Source organism: Orbicella franksi, chromosome 5, assembly GCF_964199315.1.
Source record: "Orbicella franksi chromosome 5, jaOrbFran1.1, whole genome shotgun sequence".
In the NCBI taxonomy this organism is placed as follows: Eukaryota; Metazoa; Cnidaria; class Anthozoa; order Scleractinia; family Merulinidae; genus Orbicella; species Orbicella franksi.
The window spans coordinates 31,422,633-31,436,250 of record NC_138149.1 but is presented as its reverse complement, the minus strand read 5'-3'; the positions used below and the strand labels follow the sequence as shown (position 1 = coordinate 31,436,250).

Sequence of the window (13,618 nt, the reverse complement as noted above, 5' to 3'; positions counted from 1 at the left end):
GATATTTACGCCACATGGTATGCTGATAAATAAATTTACTATTTGCCACCTCTCTCTTGATTTTCTGTACTGCTCAGCCAATCACGCAGCAAAAAAGCAATTAGCGTGCAATTATTGCTTGTTTGTTGATATGATTATCATCATGAGATGCAGGGCAGGAAAAAAAAAATTGAAATCCAGTGGGCCAGTACACTTCAGTCTTAAGTTGCCTCCACTAAAATATTATTTGCCCAATAGGTGCACAATGTTTATGCCTTATCAACTAACAAGACTACTGAGGCTAATTTCACTTGCCCACCAGACCACTAAACTTCCATTTTCACTTGCCCAAGAGCAAAATTTACTTGCCCCGGGCAATCTAACCTAGGTTTTTTCCTGCCCTGGGATGACTTGGAATTCAATACATTCCAGATTAATTTGGTGATGGACTTGCTAAGTACAGAGACACGCAAGAAAAAAAAAAGAGACAGTTGATGAATTTACACTTGTACAATGCAGTGTACAATTAATTTTCTAACAAAATTAATATAAATTAATACTACAAAAATTTAACTATGATATCTTGTTTTAAATTTTATAGCTAATTTAAAGTACTTCAAACTATCTAAAAACAAGCAATGGATTAAAAAACTAAATTAATGGAACTGTGAAAAACTGCAGCATGTATTTATTTTTATATGTAATAATTAAAATTATGTAAAATACCAGTACTAGTAAATATATTATTTAATATAAATTCGGGTCATTTAATTCATTTGAAACTGTACAGTGTAGGTACAAATAATTCCCAATTTCTTAACTACTTCATGTATCAACAACTAACTTGCCGAGTATTTAGCTTCTCTCTCACTCCTTACCCCTACGAATGGACACACGGGCTGTGTTAGGATAAAAACATACAGCCTATGTTAACCAACTAACCAGGGCTGTAGCTTGTAACAGGCAAACCAAGGCACTTGCCTCAGTCATTTTGTTCTTTGTTGTTTACAGTCATCATAAACACCCTAAATACCAAGGAAGAGAATTTAACCTTGGACATTGCCTCAGTCAGAACGTTTTCATGGACATTGCCTCAGTCAGAAGTTTCTTCTAGCTACAGCCCTGCTAGGAAAAGGTCTAAAACCTATGACAGTAAAAATCATAACAAACCATGACAATATTTTTTACTTATCAGTTATAAGAGAGAAGATTATGTTCTATTCAAGAGCCATGTTTATTGACAAAGCATGGCTCTGCACTGTAAAACAACAGTAGTTTACCAAACTAAGAATTCTGGAAGTTGATTTAAATGCTAAAAATTATTTGCAAATTCTTATTCTGCAAGATCAGACAGAGGAAATTACCTCAGGGTAATATTTTTATTTTTCTCCATTTGGGAAGGAAGAACTAAAAACAAGGTCATTTCATTTGAAGTTTGGTTTGCATTAACACTCTACCATCACTTAACATAATAAATGTCTGTTCCTAGCTAGCTATTCTATTGCATTTGGGCTTTTTTACACTTACATTTATAATTATTTTAGATAAAAGAGCACTGCATATATTATTACAATTATAATTTTCATAATTATTATTATTATTATTATTATTATTATTATTATTATTATTATTATTATTATTATTATTATTTATTCCCTTCTGCCATTATGGAACTTGTGAAGAGGACTCAGATCAATCTGGATGCCAGACAAGTCAGTTGGGTTTTATCATTTTACATTTTCGTTTATCAGGACTCCTCCATACACTTGATTGCTCGCACCTCTGCAGCTATTGGTGCTTCCACCATGAGTTTGACACCAAACCATTTACTCTGGACCTACACATGAAGAGAACTATTATAAGGCAAAAGTCTCTCAAGAATGTTTTATGAGCATGCATGAATTTGCTATTCTTTTTATTCTTTGTTTCTTAGTGTAACAGTAGTTTTTGTAATAACTTTCTAGGAGAGAGTGGTTATCTAAATTTTAGTGTTGAAAGTAGTCAGGCAAAATTATTTTCAATTGGTTCAGGTTTTACTTTGGTTTGAGATTGGCTGAGTGGTCTAATTGGTAAGTATTTCTAATCATTGGTTTTGGTTTTATGACAATTGAAAACTGCTCTATAGTAAGTATATCAGGTTGTCTGCAGATAATGATTGTGTTCAAATAAATGCTAATGTATTCTTTCAATACCTTTTCAAAGTGTTCCGATCTGAGTGCCGAGTATTCAGTCAATATTTCACGTAATTCTACTTCTTTTCTCCAGTCAAAGTGTGCTAGCTCAGATGACAAGTCTTTGCAAAGGAATTCAAGGCTTGTTTTGGCATCTGCACAGTTAGAATTTGCCTGAAATCAAAGCGAGGTAGGTCTAAAATTAAATACAGAGGAAAATCAGAAGTCTGGTTTATAGGTGCAGACAGGTGCTTCAAACCCGTAATTAATAATAGTGATGATCACTCTCCGTAATGACAGTTGATTTCAAGCCAGGGCAAGTTTTGGCAAATTATCTAGTACACAATCCAGATTTCTCTCCTTTGTGAAAGTGAGTCCAGTTTCGCTTAATAACATATTACATGTGCATACATACAGGATTGCTCCACATGCCCTCCACGAATCAGTTTAAATTTTGTTTCAACCACCGCTAAGGGCACAGTCTGAAGATCGCTTTAAGCATGAAACTTGAGTAACTGTTTAGTTTCTATCTTGATTTGTACATGTGCATACATAAACTTTATTTCAGTATGTAAAAGATTTAGAATTGAAGGCAAAGATACTACATGTACTCACCACAGCCCACTTCTGTGTTTGATCACTGCTATTATCTGCACTGTCTTCTGAAGATGGCTTCTGCAATTTATCAAATGATACATTCCTTTTACAGAGTTACGACTGATGTCATCACGGTTCCCATGAATGCAAAGGCCAGCCTTTGAGCTCCTCATGAATATCAAACTGACATCTCATTACTCTGACCTGGCCATTGAGAGATCAAGCTCACAGCCATTCACTGACCACTATTTAATAAGTGATGTTTTTTTTTACATGTGACTAGAAGCCTACAGGTAGACTGCTTATTATGCAACTGCTTAACTCTGGTATTCATAGCATGAACGGACTGGAGCATCAGTATTACCAGTTTATTGCAGCTGACGGCACAGCATCTTGTCAGGATTCTGTGAAAATTTGTTGGTATTCAGGTAAAGAGAAGCAAATACGGAGTGAGAGTACCTTGCACTACAACACAACACAATGAGCCTAGCCAGCATTAACTCTGGACCACTCTGAAAATCAGAATCCGATGTGGTAACCTGCAGCTAACAACAACCACTACATAGTTCTGTTCTGAGAATTAAAATTTAGCGGTTTCCCTCAGTTGATGATTTTCTCAATCTCACCAGGTCACCAAGCTATTGGTAATGTATGAAGAAATTAAATGTTGGTCACAAACCTCCCTCTGTTCATAAGCTCTAACTTCCTCATCCCAGAATAAGAATGTTTCTACTGCAGCCTGCACTCTTTGAAGAAGTCCCTATAAAATTGAAGGGAGAGTCTTAATTTGTATTTAACACACATTGTGCCACCTGAAGTCACCAGTGAGAGATGTGTACTAAATAATCCCCTTGATCCATCAGACACCACCACCAACAACAACTTTATTAACAGGTCTAGGTAAAATATCTGAGGGCGAAACCCTTTACTACTTGGGGACACCTAAAAGTTAAGATTAAGGAACTATTTATAGCATTAAAAATTAAAAATTAAAATTAAGGATCTATTTACAACAGTCACTGTTAAACATTAAAATAAAAAGTAGGGATCTATATACATTTGGATGAGCTAGGACTAACATACAGGACTAACAAAAGAGTTTTTAACCCACATGATTGTATAACCCATCCTCCCGCATTTTGTCATTTTTTCAACAAATTTTCCTGGCCAGTACTGTAGTTTCAAAGGATACTAGCAAAAGACAAGCAAAAACATTTTCTTCCACATACCCCAGCACTCTTCACATAGTGGTAGACACTCTTCAGATCATTCACTATAAGTTTTTCTTCTGCTGTTTCCTAGAGTTACAAAATAAAAACAAAATATTAAATTATTACCCAAAAAATGAAAAAGACAGATAACATCACTGGAATATGCTTTGATGTGTTAGTTTTTCAATCAAACAGTCGGTCTATCCATCTGTCTGTCCATGCTTTATTATTTTTAATATAACCAAATAAAAATTATTATCAATAATAATATTGTCTTTCAGCCACTCACTCGGTTATTTTCCAACTCAATACAAATTTTACTGAGGGCTGCTGTAGCCACCTGAAAAATCAGAGCACAAGATATCAAAATAAGATCACATGGTTGGGACTCCAACAATAACCTATAACTCAGTCTTAACATGTAACCACTGTACCTTCAAGTATGTTTCTGCAGGCTCAAAGTCAGCCATGGATTTGAACCAAACACCAGGACCATCTGAAAATGATACTTAATTAATTTTATTATTTGTAAATTAACATGGACATACAAGCACATGTGTCAATCAACCCATCAAACATGTGACACCTATAAATAAAATACTGTCAACACAGCTGTTGTGTACCTATTGTGTTCTTGTTCAAACAATCCTGTAGGTGTGTGATCAAGCCATCAAGATTTGCTGCAAACTGCTCCAAGTATCTCTGTAATAGAATGAACACAAAGTTAATCAACTGTCAAAGTAAGCTTTATGGCATGAACACTGTTGAATACTGTCAACAGGGATGGACCATAAAACTATCAATATCAAAAAATAGGAAATGTTTAAATCAGCTCTAGGCATAGTTGAAATGAATGGCCCATGAATCATTTTTTTGGTAAATTTTAAACCATCCTTGAGCCAATTTTTTTCGTCCACAACAGTACTAAGTTACGGATTCCAGTCTCTTGCAAAGTTGTATTCCAGGTTGTCTATAGCATAATCAAACCACTTCCAATAACCTATTATTGCTCGTTTTAACATGATCCATGGATTCTGAGTTTTTCAAAATTTTGACAAACTCAATAAATAAAAGTAACTAACCTGGCACTTGATGACAGGGGCATTCTGATCACAGGGTTCCTGCTTCAAAGCTTTATTAGCAGTTGCATTGACTTTTCTTTTTCTTTTTTCAAGGTCCTCTTTAGCTCTTTGCATGTCCTGTAAGCAATGTGCAAGGCATCCTGATTAAGTTTATCATTAGAGAGACTTTTATCATCAAGCGTGGATCCATACTAGTTTCCACCATTTTACAGAAATCACCCAGAATTTTCAGAATGACTCAGAAACCCAGGAAAGGGAACTTTGGGGAGTTGAAATCCAAAACAATTCCTGGGGGAGCATGGCCCCGGATCTCTCAAGATACACTTGCTTGTTTGGCATTTGTTGTTTCAGAAATCAGTCAATTTATGCTGGCTATATAGATCTGTGCCTGATAATTGTATCAAAAGAAGTGCCTTACCTGACCCTCACCAGTTAAAAACAAGTTCAGAAGATGATGTTTTTTCAAAACCTAAAATGAGACAAAAACGTAAAATGAAATTTCACTACAAGGGGTAGACGGTGTTCTGATTGCAATGTACATGTTGTAGGTAAAAATGAAATTCAGGCTAAAATGATTTGAACCTAGTTTGCTTCTCAATTCTCCTTGTCTTCTAACCCTAATTATTCATGATCCATGAGTAATTAGGGTTAAGAGACAAAGGAATTTGAATTCATTTTAACCTGAATTTCACTTTGACCTACAACATACACATGCAGCATTGCATGTAGAATTGGAAAACTCAGAATCAATGATCCTAACAATTTTTTAATCTAAACAAATTAAATGAGTCCCCCTACCTTGTGAGCACAAATTCTTGATAAAAATCTTTGAACTTCCCTCATTTTTCCTGGAAATCAATGAATAAATTCTTTTAAAACTTTTATTTTTATGGGCCTATCAAGTCTGGCAAAACTTCAAATTTGACTATGCAGCACAAAGTTCCCAATTTTCTGATAATTTATTGTAGGTAGTACCATGTAATGAAGAGTGTGAGACCATAGGAGGGATGATTCTCTCAGGGCAAGCTTCCTCTAATGCTGACTGAAGCCACTCAAAATCACCTTCACTACGGTGAACCTCGTAGTCGGAGAACTTAAAGTTTTCTTGAGTCGTCTGCAAGTGAAAATATGGCACAACAGTTTCTGGTGACTCATTGCAAGTGGTAATTATATTTTTGTTATTTAATTTTATTAATTAAATTGGAAGGAAAAATTGTTAAGTTCAGTTCAGTTCTAGCAACTAGCTAACAATGCTATACTCAGAGCTTGCATCCAGTCTGTACGTCTGTGCAATGTCAGATGAGTCTTGAGAAGAAATCATGGCTCATAAAATGCTACATATTTTTTCTTGGACCTAAATCATTTGTGTATCAAGAATTCTTTCTAATGTGAAGACTGTTAACGATTGTGTGTGATGGTACCAGTCTTATGACAAATTTCTCACCTTTGTTACAACTTTAAATGTGGCATTTTTCTCATCCGTTTCAGAACATGTCACTGTAACACGAAGTAATTCTGTGCCTGGTGTTGTTGGACTGAAAATAAATTAAAATTACAGTGTCAATGTATATAATTTATGCATATCAGAATCTAAATCATCAGGCACTCAAGGAAAGCAAACTCAACAAGCACTAATTTAATATATTCCGCATATTCTAAAAAACTGTCTGACTTACGTTGTTGGTGGTTTTCCTTTATCTTTTGATGAACACACCTTGGAATGCGTAGCAAGTTCATCCACCCTGCAAGGCCAGAGATTGCATGCTTAGCAATTGATATCCTTTGTGAAAAGTTCAATAACAGAAGCTGAGCTGCATGTAAATTGTCAGGCTATTAGCCCTTCAAATGTGTCATTAATTTTACAACTTTACAATAACTATTATTAAAATTTAGTGTTAGTAAACTAAACTCACCTCATTTTTTCATGGCAGAGTGCACAAGAGAGCATTAAATCACCAGATGAACTTTCAGATCTTGTCTGTAATTTAATGAAAATTTTAATGTTAACTATAAGTAATATATAAATTACCATAATGATTGCAATTAATTCATTATTTAAGTCACCATAAACTGCATGGTTTGTGTGCCAACTGGGACTGCAATTAGTGAATTACTGCCCAATTACACAGTGAAAGCATATTTTCAATATTCGACCCTGGACCTTTCCATTCATAAGCGAAATATACTATTAGCTTATGTGGTCACCAAGCCTTCCATGCACATAAATCAATAATCATATTTATTCACTACTAACATAATTTATATCTTGCCTTTTGTATTAATCCATTTGGTTGAGATTTGATTTCCTTTTGAATAATTTTGTCCAAAAGTTTAATCTGCAGTCAGAAGTAACAAATAATTAGATTTAGTATTTATGCAAAAATATAATAAGATATATAAAATAATTTATATACATTGTATAGGGTAGATCTGCCCTGCCTTGACAGCTGAGATCAACACATACCGCTGACTTATTGCCTGATTTATTAATTTGACTCTTGATGTCTTCTAGTTGCTTTTGATATTGACGACTTCTCTCCTGCTCCTGCAAATGAGAGACAAGGGGAAAATGTCAATTAAACAGCAACATTGAGAATAATACACTAAATTTATATATTAGCACTACCATGGGCACCCTAAGGCAAACAGAAGAAGGCCAAGAGAGACGTGGCAGAGAATGGTCAACAAGGAGAGAGGACATCTTGAATTCGAGACGTGGAGGGGGACTGAGGTGCTGGCAAAAGACCAAGTTGATTGGAGGAGACAGAGTGATGGCTCTATTCTCCTCAAGGAGAGAAGGGAAAGATGATGATGATGTTAAATGCAACTACTGGCAATACCTCTATCAAAGATTGCTGTGTAATTGCTAGTTCCTCTTTAGTGGATACCACAGTTTCACCAACAGCATAATACCTGAAAATCAAATGACAACTGAATTAATGATGAGTAGGAAAAATTTTTTCAATAAATTCACATGACAAGCAAGTAGACAAATTACTAACAATTATTTGCACTGTTCAATGACAAGTCAATGACGCAGAATATAGTAATTAAGCAAGCAAGCAAGTCAGTCAGTCAGAAAAACAGTCAGTCACTAATTAGTAAATCAATAATAAATACCCCGTATTGCTTTCTAACAATGAGGCTTTCTCAGCAATATACACATTCCAGTTACTGATTTCTACCGACACAACTTGTTAACAGATAATTTCATTACTTAGTCCAGCTGTAGTCCCTCTTTCTGTAAACAGTCCCCCTCACAATGCTGTTATATAGCTGAGCACAAGTTAACAATTTATTAAAAATTATATTATTTAGTAAATTAAAAGGAGAACAAGTGAGGGTTTGAAACTACTGATTGTGGAAACGAAGTTGCAGTAAATTAATTAATATTGATAATAACATATACCGGTATTAACTTCAGAGAAAAAAAAGGGGGGGGGAAGGCGAAGTCTAGAATACCGATCATATCCCGGAAACTTAAAACTAATAAATCTAGTTAATCAACTTGTGTGATGAAAATATTGCCAATGAAATTCATAACTGTCTTGAACTATTATCAGCCTAGAAGACCAAGTTCCCGGCATGAGTGTTGGTTTGATGGAAAAAAATCTTGAAGAGTACATGTTACAACATGACAGAATAATTAATCATTAATTACAAATCACTTGGTTAGAAAGATCCCTAGATATCAACAAATGAATCATTTTTTAATGAATATTAAGTTAATTTTCACCCATAATTTTTGCTTGCATGAATTATTTACTTTTAATTAATTGATTATAATTATTACAATAATATTTTAAAAATCAATTAATCATTATAATAACTTGATTATTATAAATAAATTATTAAATGACAAATTACTTCAAATCAATGTCATCAGCGATTTTATGTTTTAATTTCTTAGCTTGTTATCAATAATAAGCTTAATACTAAGTCATGAATACTGTGCAGTGTTAGCGTGATTCATCAGCTGAGGTTAAATCAATAAGACTTTGTTAACCACGAATGACATCAGCTGAATGCATAACTGCAGCTTGGCATGTTTAAAGTGGTTTATAAATGTCTTACTGTTGTAACAGCTGATGAACAAGCTGTAAATTGTGCTTGTACTCCTGTGCAGACCTTGAAAATCAACAGCAATGTTAGGGAAATCACTATTTACTGAAAGAGGGTACATCTTCAGTCGCAGCAGCAACTACAGACTCAATATCTTTCATACATGTACAATTCTTCAAGAATGAAGTTTTAATCACAGTTGTGAAGCAAGAGCAAATTTGGCAAAAGTTCCTTTTTCGTACATGTCTATATGCGTGGTTATTGCACTTGCATTCACGACTCTCCCCTACTTCAAAAGTGCCACAAGGTTTTAAATTTTATTAAAACATGAACAACAAAAACTTTATATTTTAGAGTAGTCAGGTTTACACATATATCCAAGTCTCCATATAGCATCTTCAGTCCAGGGTAAATTTACAAGATTTACAATTTATCAACGTTCACCTCTCAACATACAAGTAGTGCTCTTCAGCAGACACACAAAACACCTTAGTTCTGTACAGTTCAGTCCTTGCTTCTATATTATTACTAACTGTAAAGCTTTTATTGTTTGGCATTCATATAACAAAGGTTTCCAATTGTCTCAGTGATGTAAAGCTACAGTGTACTTGAAGGCTAACCTTTCATGAAGTGTGGCATTTTCCTTGTATGCTTCATCAAGCTTTCTCTTCAGTTGTTCCAATTCCTCAGCCAGTCGGTCTCTCTCACTCTTGAGCTAAAAGGCACATGTACATGTATCATATTATAAGGTGACTAATAAAATCAATTTAATATTCATTTACTTTCCTAACAGAAGAAACTCATGAGGCTCATTAACAGGAAATAACTGAGGATGTTTTATATCGAGGGAGAGAGGGTTGGGGTGAGAATTTTTCCAACCAGTTTCAGTTTTAAAATCATTGTATACTTCCATGTGTTATCTGCAACAAACAAACAAACAAATAACAAAAAACATCAACTGCTTTCTTTCTAGAATACCCTGGCAACAGAATATATTTCAGTAAATGTGCAGTTCCATAAAATATCCATACACACCCGACAGAAGGGACTGGAATTTTCTACGGGGTGGAGGTTCTCTAAGACCAATACATTTAAAGAAATGTATCAAGCTCAATTGGAATTTACAGCTCAGGAGTGGGAGTGTCTCGTAGAAAATCCCTTCTGTGGGGGATGTATGGATATTTTCTGGAACTACACAATGCTAAAAAAAGATTAAACCTATGTAGTGTGTAGTCATATGTTAACAGTAAGTTGAGCGTCTGACTGACTGGATTGCGAGAGCTGGGCTTCATTACATATATCTCATTAGATAATTTTGCATATTAGTATTAGCAATTTATTTTGATGAGTCAAAATACACATGAGAAGTAAAATGCACGTTGATATCACAAACTAAAATGTATTAGATCTATCCAAATGTTTTTATTATTAATCTACTATTTCTTTAGCTTTTGCAATTTTATTTTTGCAGGGCCCCACTGAAAACCACATGTATGTGAAGTGGGCTCCCTGTTGAAAGATCTTTATTATTATTATTATTATTATTATTATTATTATTATTATTATTATTATTATTATTATTACGGAGCATAGGTGCACTCGGCTGGACAGGGACATTCTAGCACTGCCAGTCCGTCTAGGGGGGCTTGGCATGACAAACCCGTGTCTTGACGCAAATCTTGAGCAATCCTCCTCCGTCAAAGTTACCATCCCGCTGGTCCAACAGATCGTGGCTCAATCCCATCAGATGCCGGATGATTCTTTGGTCAAGCCACTACAACAGGCAATGAGGAGTGAGAGAGCAACGGTGCTCCAAGACAGGGCAGAGCATATCAGAGGGGTAGCCCCACAGAAAGTCCAATGGGCACTTGACCTTGCTGCGGAAAAAGGGTCATCTGTTTGGCTGATGGTACTCCCCCTTCGTGAAATGGGTTTCAATTTAAATAAGAGAGAGTTCCGCGATGCAATCAAACTGCGCTACGATTGGCCGGTTGATGATATCCCCTCCACCTGTGTATGCGGTGATGCTTTTACAGTGGACCACGCAATGATATGCAAGAGAGGTGGGTTTGTTACCCAACGTCACATTGAGCTGAGGGACTTAGAAGCTGAACTCCTGAATATGGTTTGTACCAATGTTGAGATTGAGCCTGTCCTGCAAGACATCTCGGGTGAACAGCTGGGAAGAGGTTCTAATCAAGCTCCAGATGCGAGATTAGATATTCATGCACGCGGGTTCTGGGAGAACCAACGATCAGCATTCTTTGATGTGAGGGTTTGTCACCCTAATGCTGATTCGTATAGGGACCTAGAGCTCCAACAGATATACTGCAATCATGAGAACGAGAAGAAACGCCTTTACGCGAGGAGGGTTTTGGATATCGAACAAGGAACTTTTACACCCCTTATTTTCACGTCAACAGGCGGCATGGGAAACGAGTGCTTGCAATACCATTCCAGACTGGCGCAGCTGATCTCCATCAAGAAAGGAGAACATTATGCTAAAACAATCTCCTGGATAAGAGTAAGGACATCCTTCGCTTTACTAAGATGCGCACTAATCTGCCTAAGAGGTTCAAGAGCTAGATGGAAAGCCTTTTGTGACTTTAAGAACATTGATATTGATGTTGAAACCCAGGAGGGAGCCATTATGTAAACACTGTTGAAATAGGTTTTAATAGTTTATTTCTTTTATTTACTTTTACCTTGTAATATACCGATATTGACGTTGAAACCCAGGAGGGAGCCATTATGTAAACACTGTTGAAATAGGTTTTAATAGTTTATTTCTTTTATTTACTTTTACCTTGTATATACCAATTTGTATGGAATATGTTAATTAATGTTATGATGATGATAATAGTATTTTATTATTATTATTATTATTATTACTATTATTATTATTATTATTATCGTCCTCACGTAATGTTTGCTTAGAGTCCTTAGGGCCAAGACCAAACCATGGTCCTGGGGCACTAACAAATTCAATGCAACATATAAAATATCATAATATTTACTTATTATTATTATTATTATTATTATTATTATTATTATTATTATTATTATTATTATTATTTTCCCGAATCCTGACCTGGAACCGTATTTTGTATTCTTATTTAGAAGGAAAAGAGTCTTACAGATAACCTGTTAAACAAGTTTCCAGTACAAATATTGTGGGACATTTGTACTCATTTTGCATATATTATTTGTACTCCATGAAGACTAAATATCCCAGAAGTCAAATTTCGTGTGAATTTATTTGGCAAAACATTGTCTATAAAACAAATTCTTTAGTAATGAAAGCTTATGTGGGATATGGAAGGTTTAACCGGGGATGTTCGAGTAAGCAAAAATTTGATTTTGGAAGTTCGTGGTTTAACAAATTCAATGCAACATATAAAATATCATAATATTTACTTAGAGTCATAACCACAATGCATTCATTATTTACAAGCTCCTGAATCCCTTTTAAACCCAACCGACTACTGTGAAATCGAACTTAATAAGATGAGGAATTTTTAAATTGGCTCCTTAAGACTCCTCAAGTCTGGATTGAAACGATAGTAATCGACCGGGGATCTCTACAAACAAAAATAGAAATAGCGATTAAGCCACCGTTATATTTGACAATTTATCTACGGAGCGGTTACGTCGGAAAAGGGATTGAGCAAAGCGATAGTCGAATGCTTCTGACAAGGTTCGTCCTAGAACGGGCCATTTGCGGAAAATTTTCGTATTAAAATAATTAAACTATTTTGACTGTAAACTTCTCCTTTATTCTTTAGATAGTTTTAATATCACATTGGCGATACAGATCACCAGTGGAAAAGTCACGGAACATGCAACTCTTACAAAAGTCGACCACATAAATTTTTGAATACCTTGAAGATGTTGTCTTGACTTTCGTCGCCATCCTGGGCCGGGTAATCGTCTTCATTGGGCAAAGAAGACATTCCTTCATTCTGTTTGGTTTCCATCTCTATTACGTAGTCCAGTGGCACAATACCCCGCTCAATAGCAGAATAATCTTTCGTCTTGAGCAAAGGGTTGTGTTTCCGAACAGTTCTCTCCACATTAACCCAGTAATTGTCCCGGCGACTCAGAAATGTGAAGATTTCACCTATGTGAAAAGACAGAGGATTTGCTCCATCACTATAACACGTATCCGCTGCTGTGAAATCTCTCAGTGCCTGCAGTTGTCGGCTTTTTCGTTTACTTCTCTTACGACAAACAACTTTTGAGCTCATTTTGTAGAGATGATAATTTAAAAAGCTTTGTCACTCCAGCTGTCCATTCAGACATTTCCGATAGAGATGAAAAAGCCGGGAAAGAACATTCTTCCCGAAGATCGAACGGCGACAAAAACAGTGGAGTTCAAATAAACCACAGAATCTCATATTTTCGAGCAGTTGGCGATATTGGCCGAACTTGTAAACAGAAAAAAAGTCAGGGGATTAAAACTACTCACCTCATGAGACACTCTCAATATCTTCGTTCATTGCCAAGACGAAACTAC

General features: G+C 35.5%; 1 protein-coding gene across 4 annotated transcripts; it reads right to left on the bottom strand.

Annotated features, from left to right (window-relative positions):
• Positions 1-191: 191 nt before the first annotated feature.
• LOC145488200 (sorting nexin-30-like) lies at positions 192-13,605 on the bottom strand. Of its 4 annotated transcripts, XM_081467008.1 has the most exons (22): positions 13,571-13,605; positions 12,984-13,222; positions 9,723-9,817; positions 9,115-9,168; positions 7,881-7,953; positions 7,505-7,585; positions 7,311-7,376; positions 6,954-7,018; positions 6,717-6,782; positions 6,485-6,575; positions 6,016-6,154; positions 5,839-5,888; positions 5,459-5,509; positions 5,041-5,157; positions 4,582-4,660; positions 4,393-4,466; positions 4,248-4,298; positions 3,977-4,045; positions 3,427-3,507; positions 2,766-2,825; positions 2,172-2,324; positions 192-1,816 (listed from the first exon to the last, which is right to left on the bottom strand). In XM_081467008.1, exons 2-22 carry the CDS (start codon positions 13,077-13,079, stop codon positions 1,727-1,729), a joined length of 1,701 nt encoding a protein of 566 aa, XP_081323134.1. In that variant the 5' UTR covers positions 13,080-13,222; positions 13,571-13,605; the 3' UTR covers positions 192-1,726. The 4 variants fall into 4 exon arrangements, with proteins under 4 accessions (XP_081323134.1, XP_081323130.1, XP_081323132.1 ...); XM_081467004.1 differs by lacking the exon at positions 13,571-13,605 and having other exon boundaries at positions 12,984-13,544; XM_081467006.1 differs by lacking the exon at positions 13,571-13,605 and having other exon boundaries at positions 4,393-4,454; positions 12,984-13,544.
• Between the last annotated feature and the right edge of the window lie 13 nt (positions 13,606-13,618).

What these genes read in the sequence shown, in the direction of transcription:
- LOC145488200 (XM_081467004.1), bottom strand. Translation starts at nt 13,349, where the DNA reads ATGAGCTCAAAAGTTGTTTGTCGTAAGAGAAGTAAACGAAAAAGCCGA. An exon ending in GTTCATCAGCTGTTACAACA is followed by an intron (nt 7,954 to 9,114) that starts GTAAGACATTTA and finishes TTTGATTTTCAG; the next exon opens with GTATTATGCTGTTGGTGAAA. An exon ending in CATTTAAAGTTGTAACAAAG is followed by an intron (nt 6,155 to 6,484) that starts GTGAGAAATTTG and finishes TTTCACTTGCAG; the next exon opens with ACGACTCAAGAAAACTTTAA.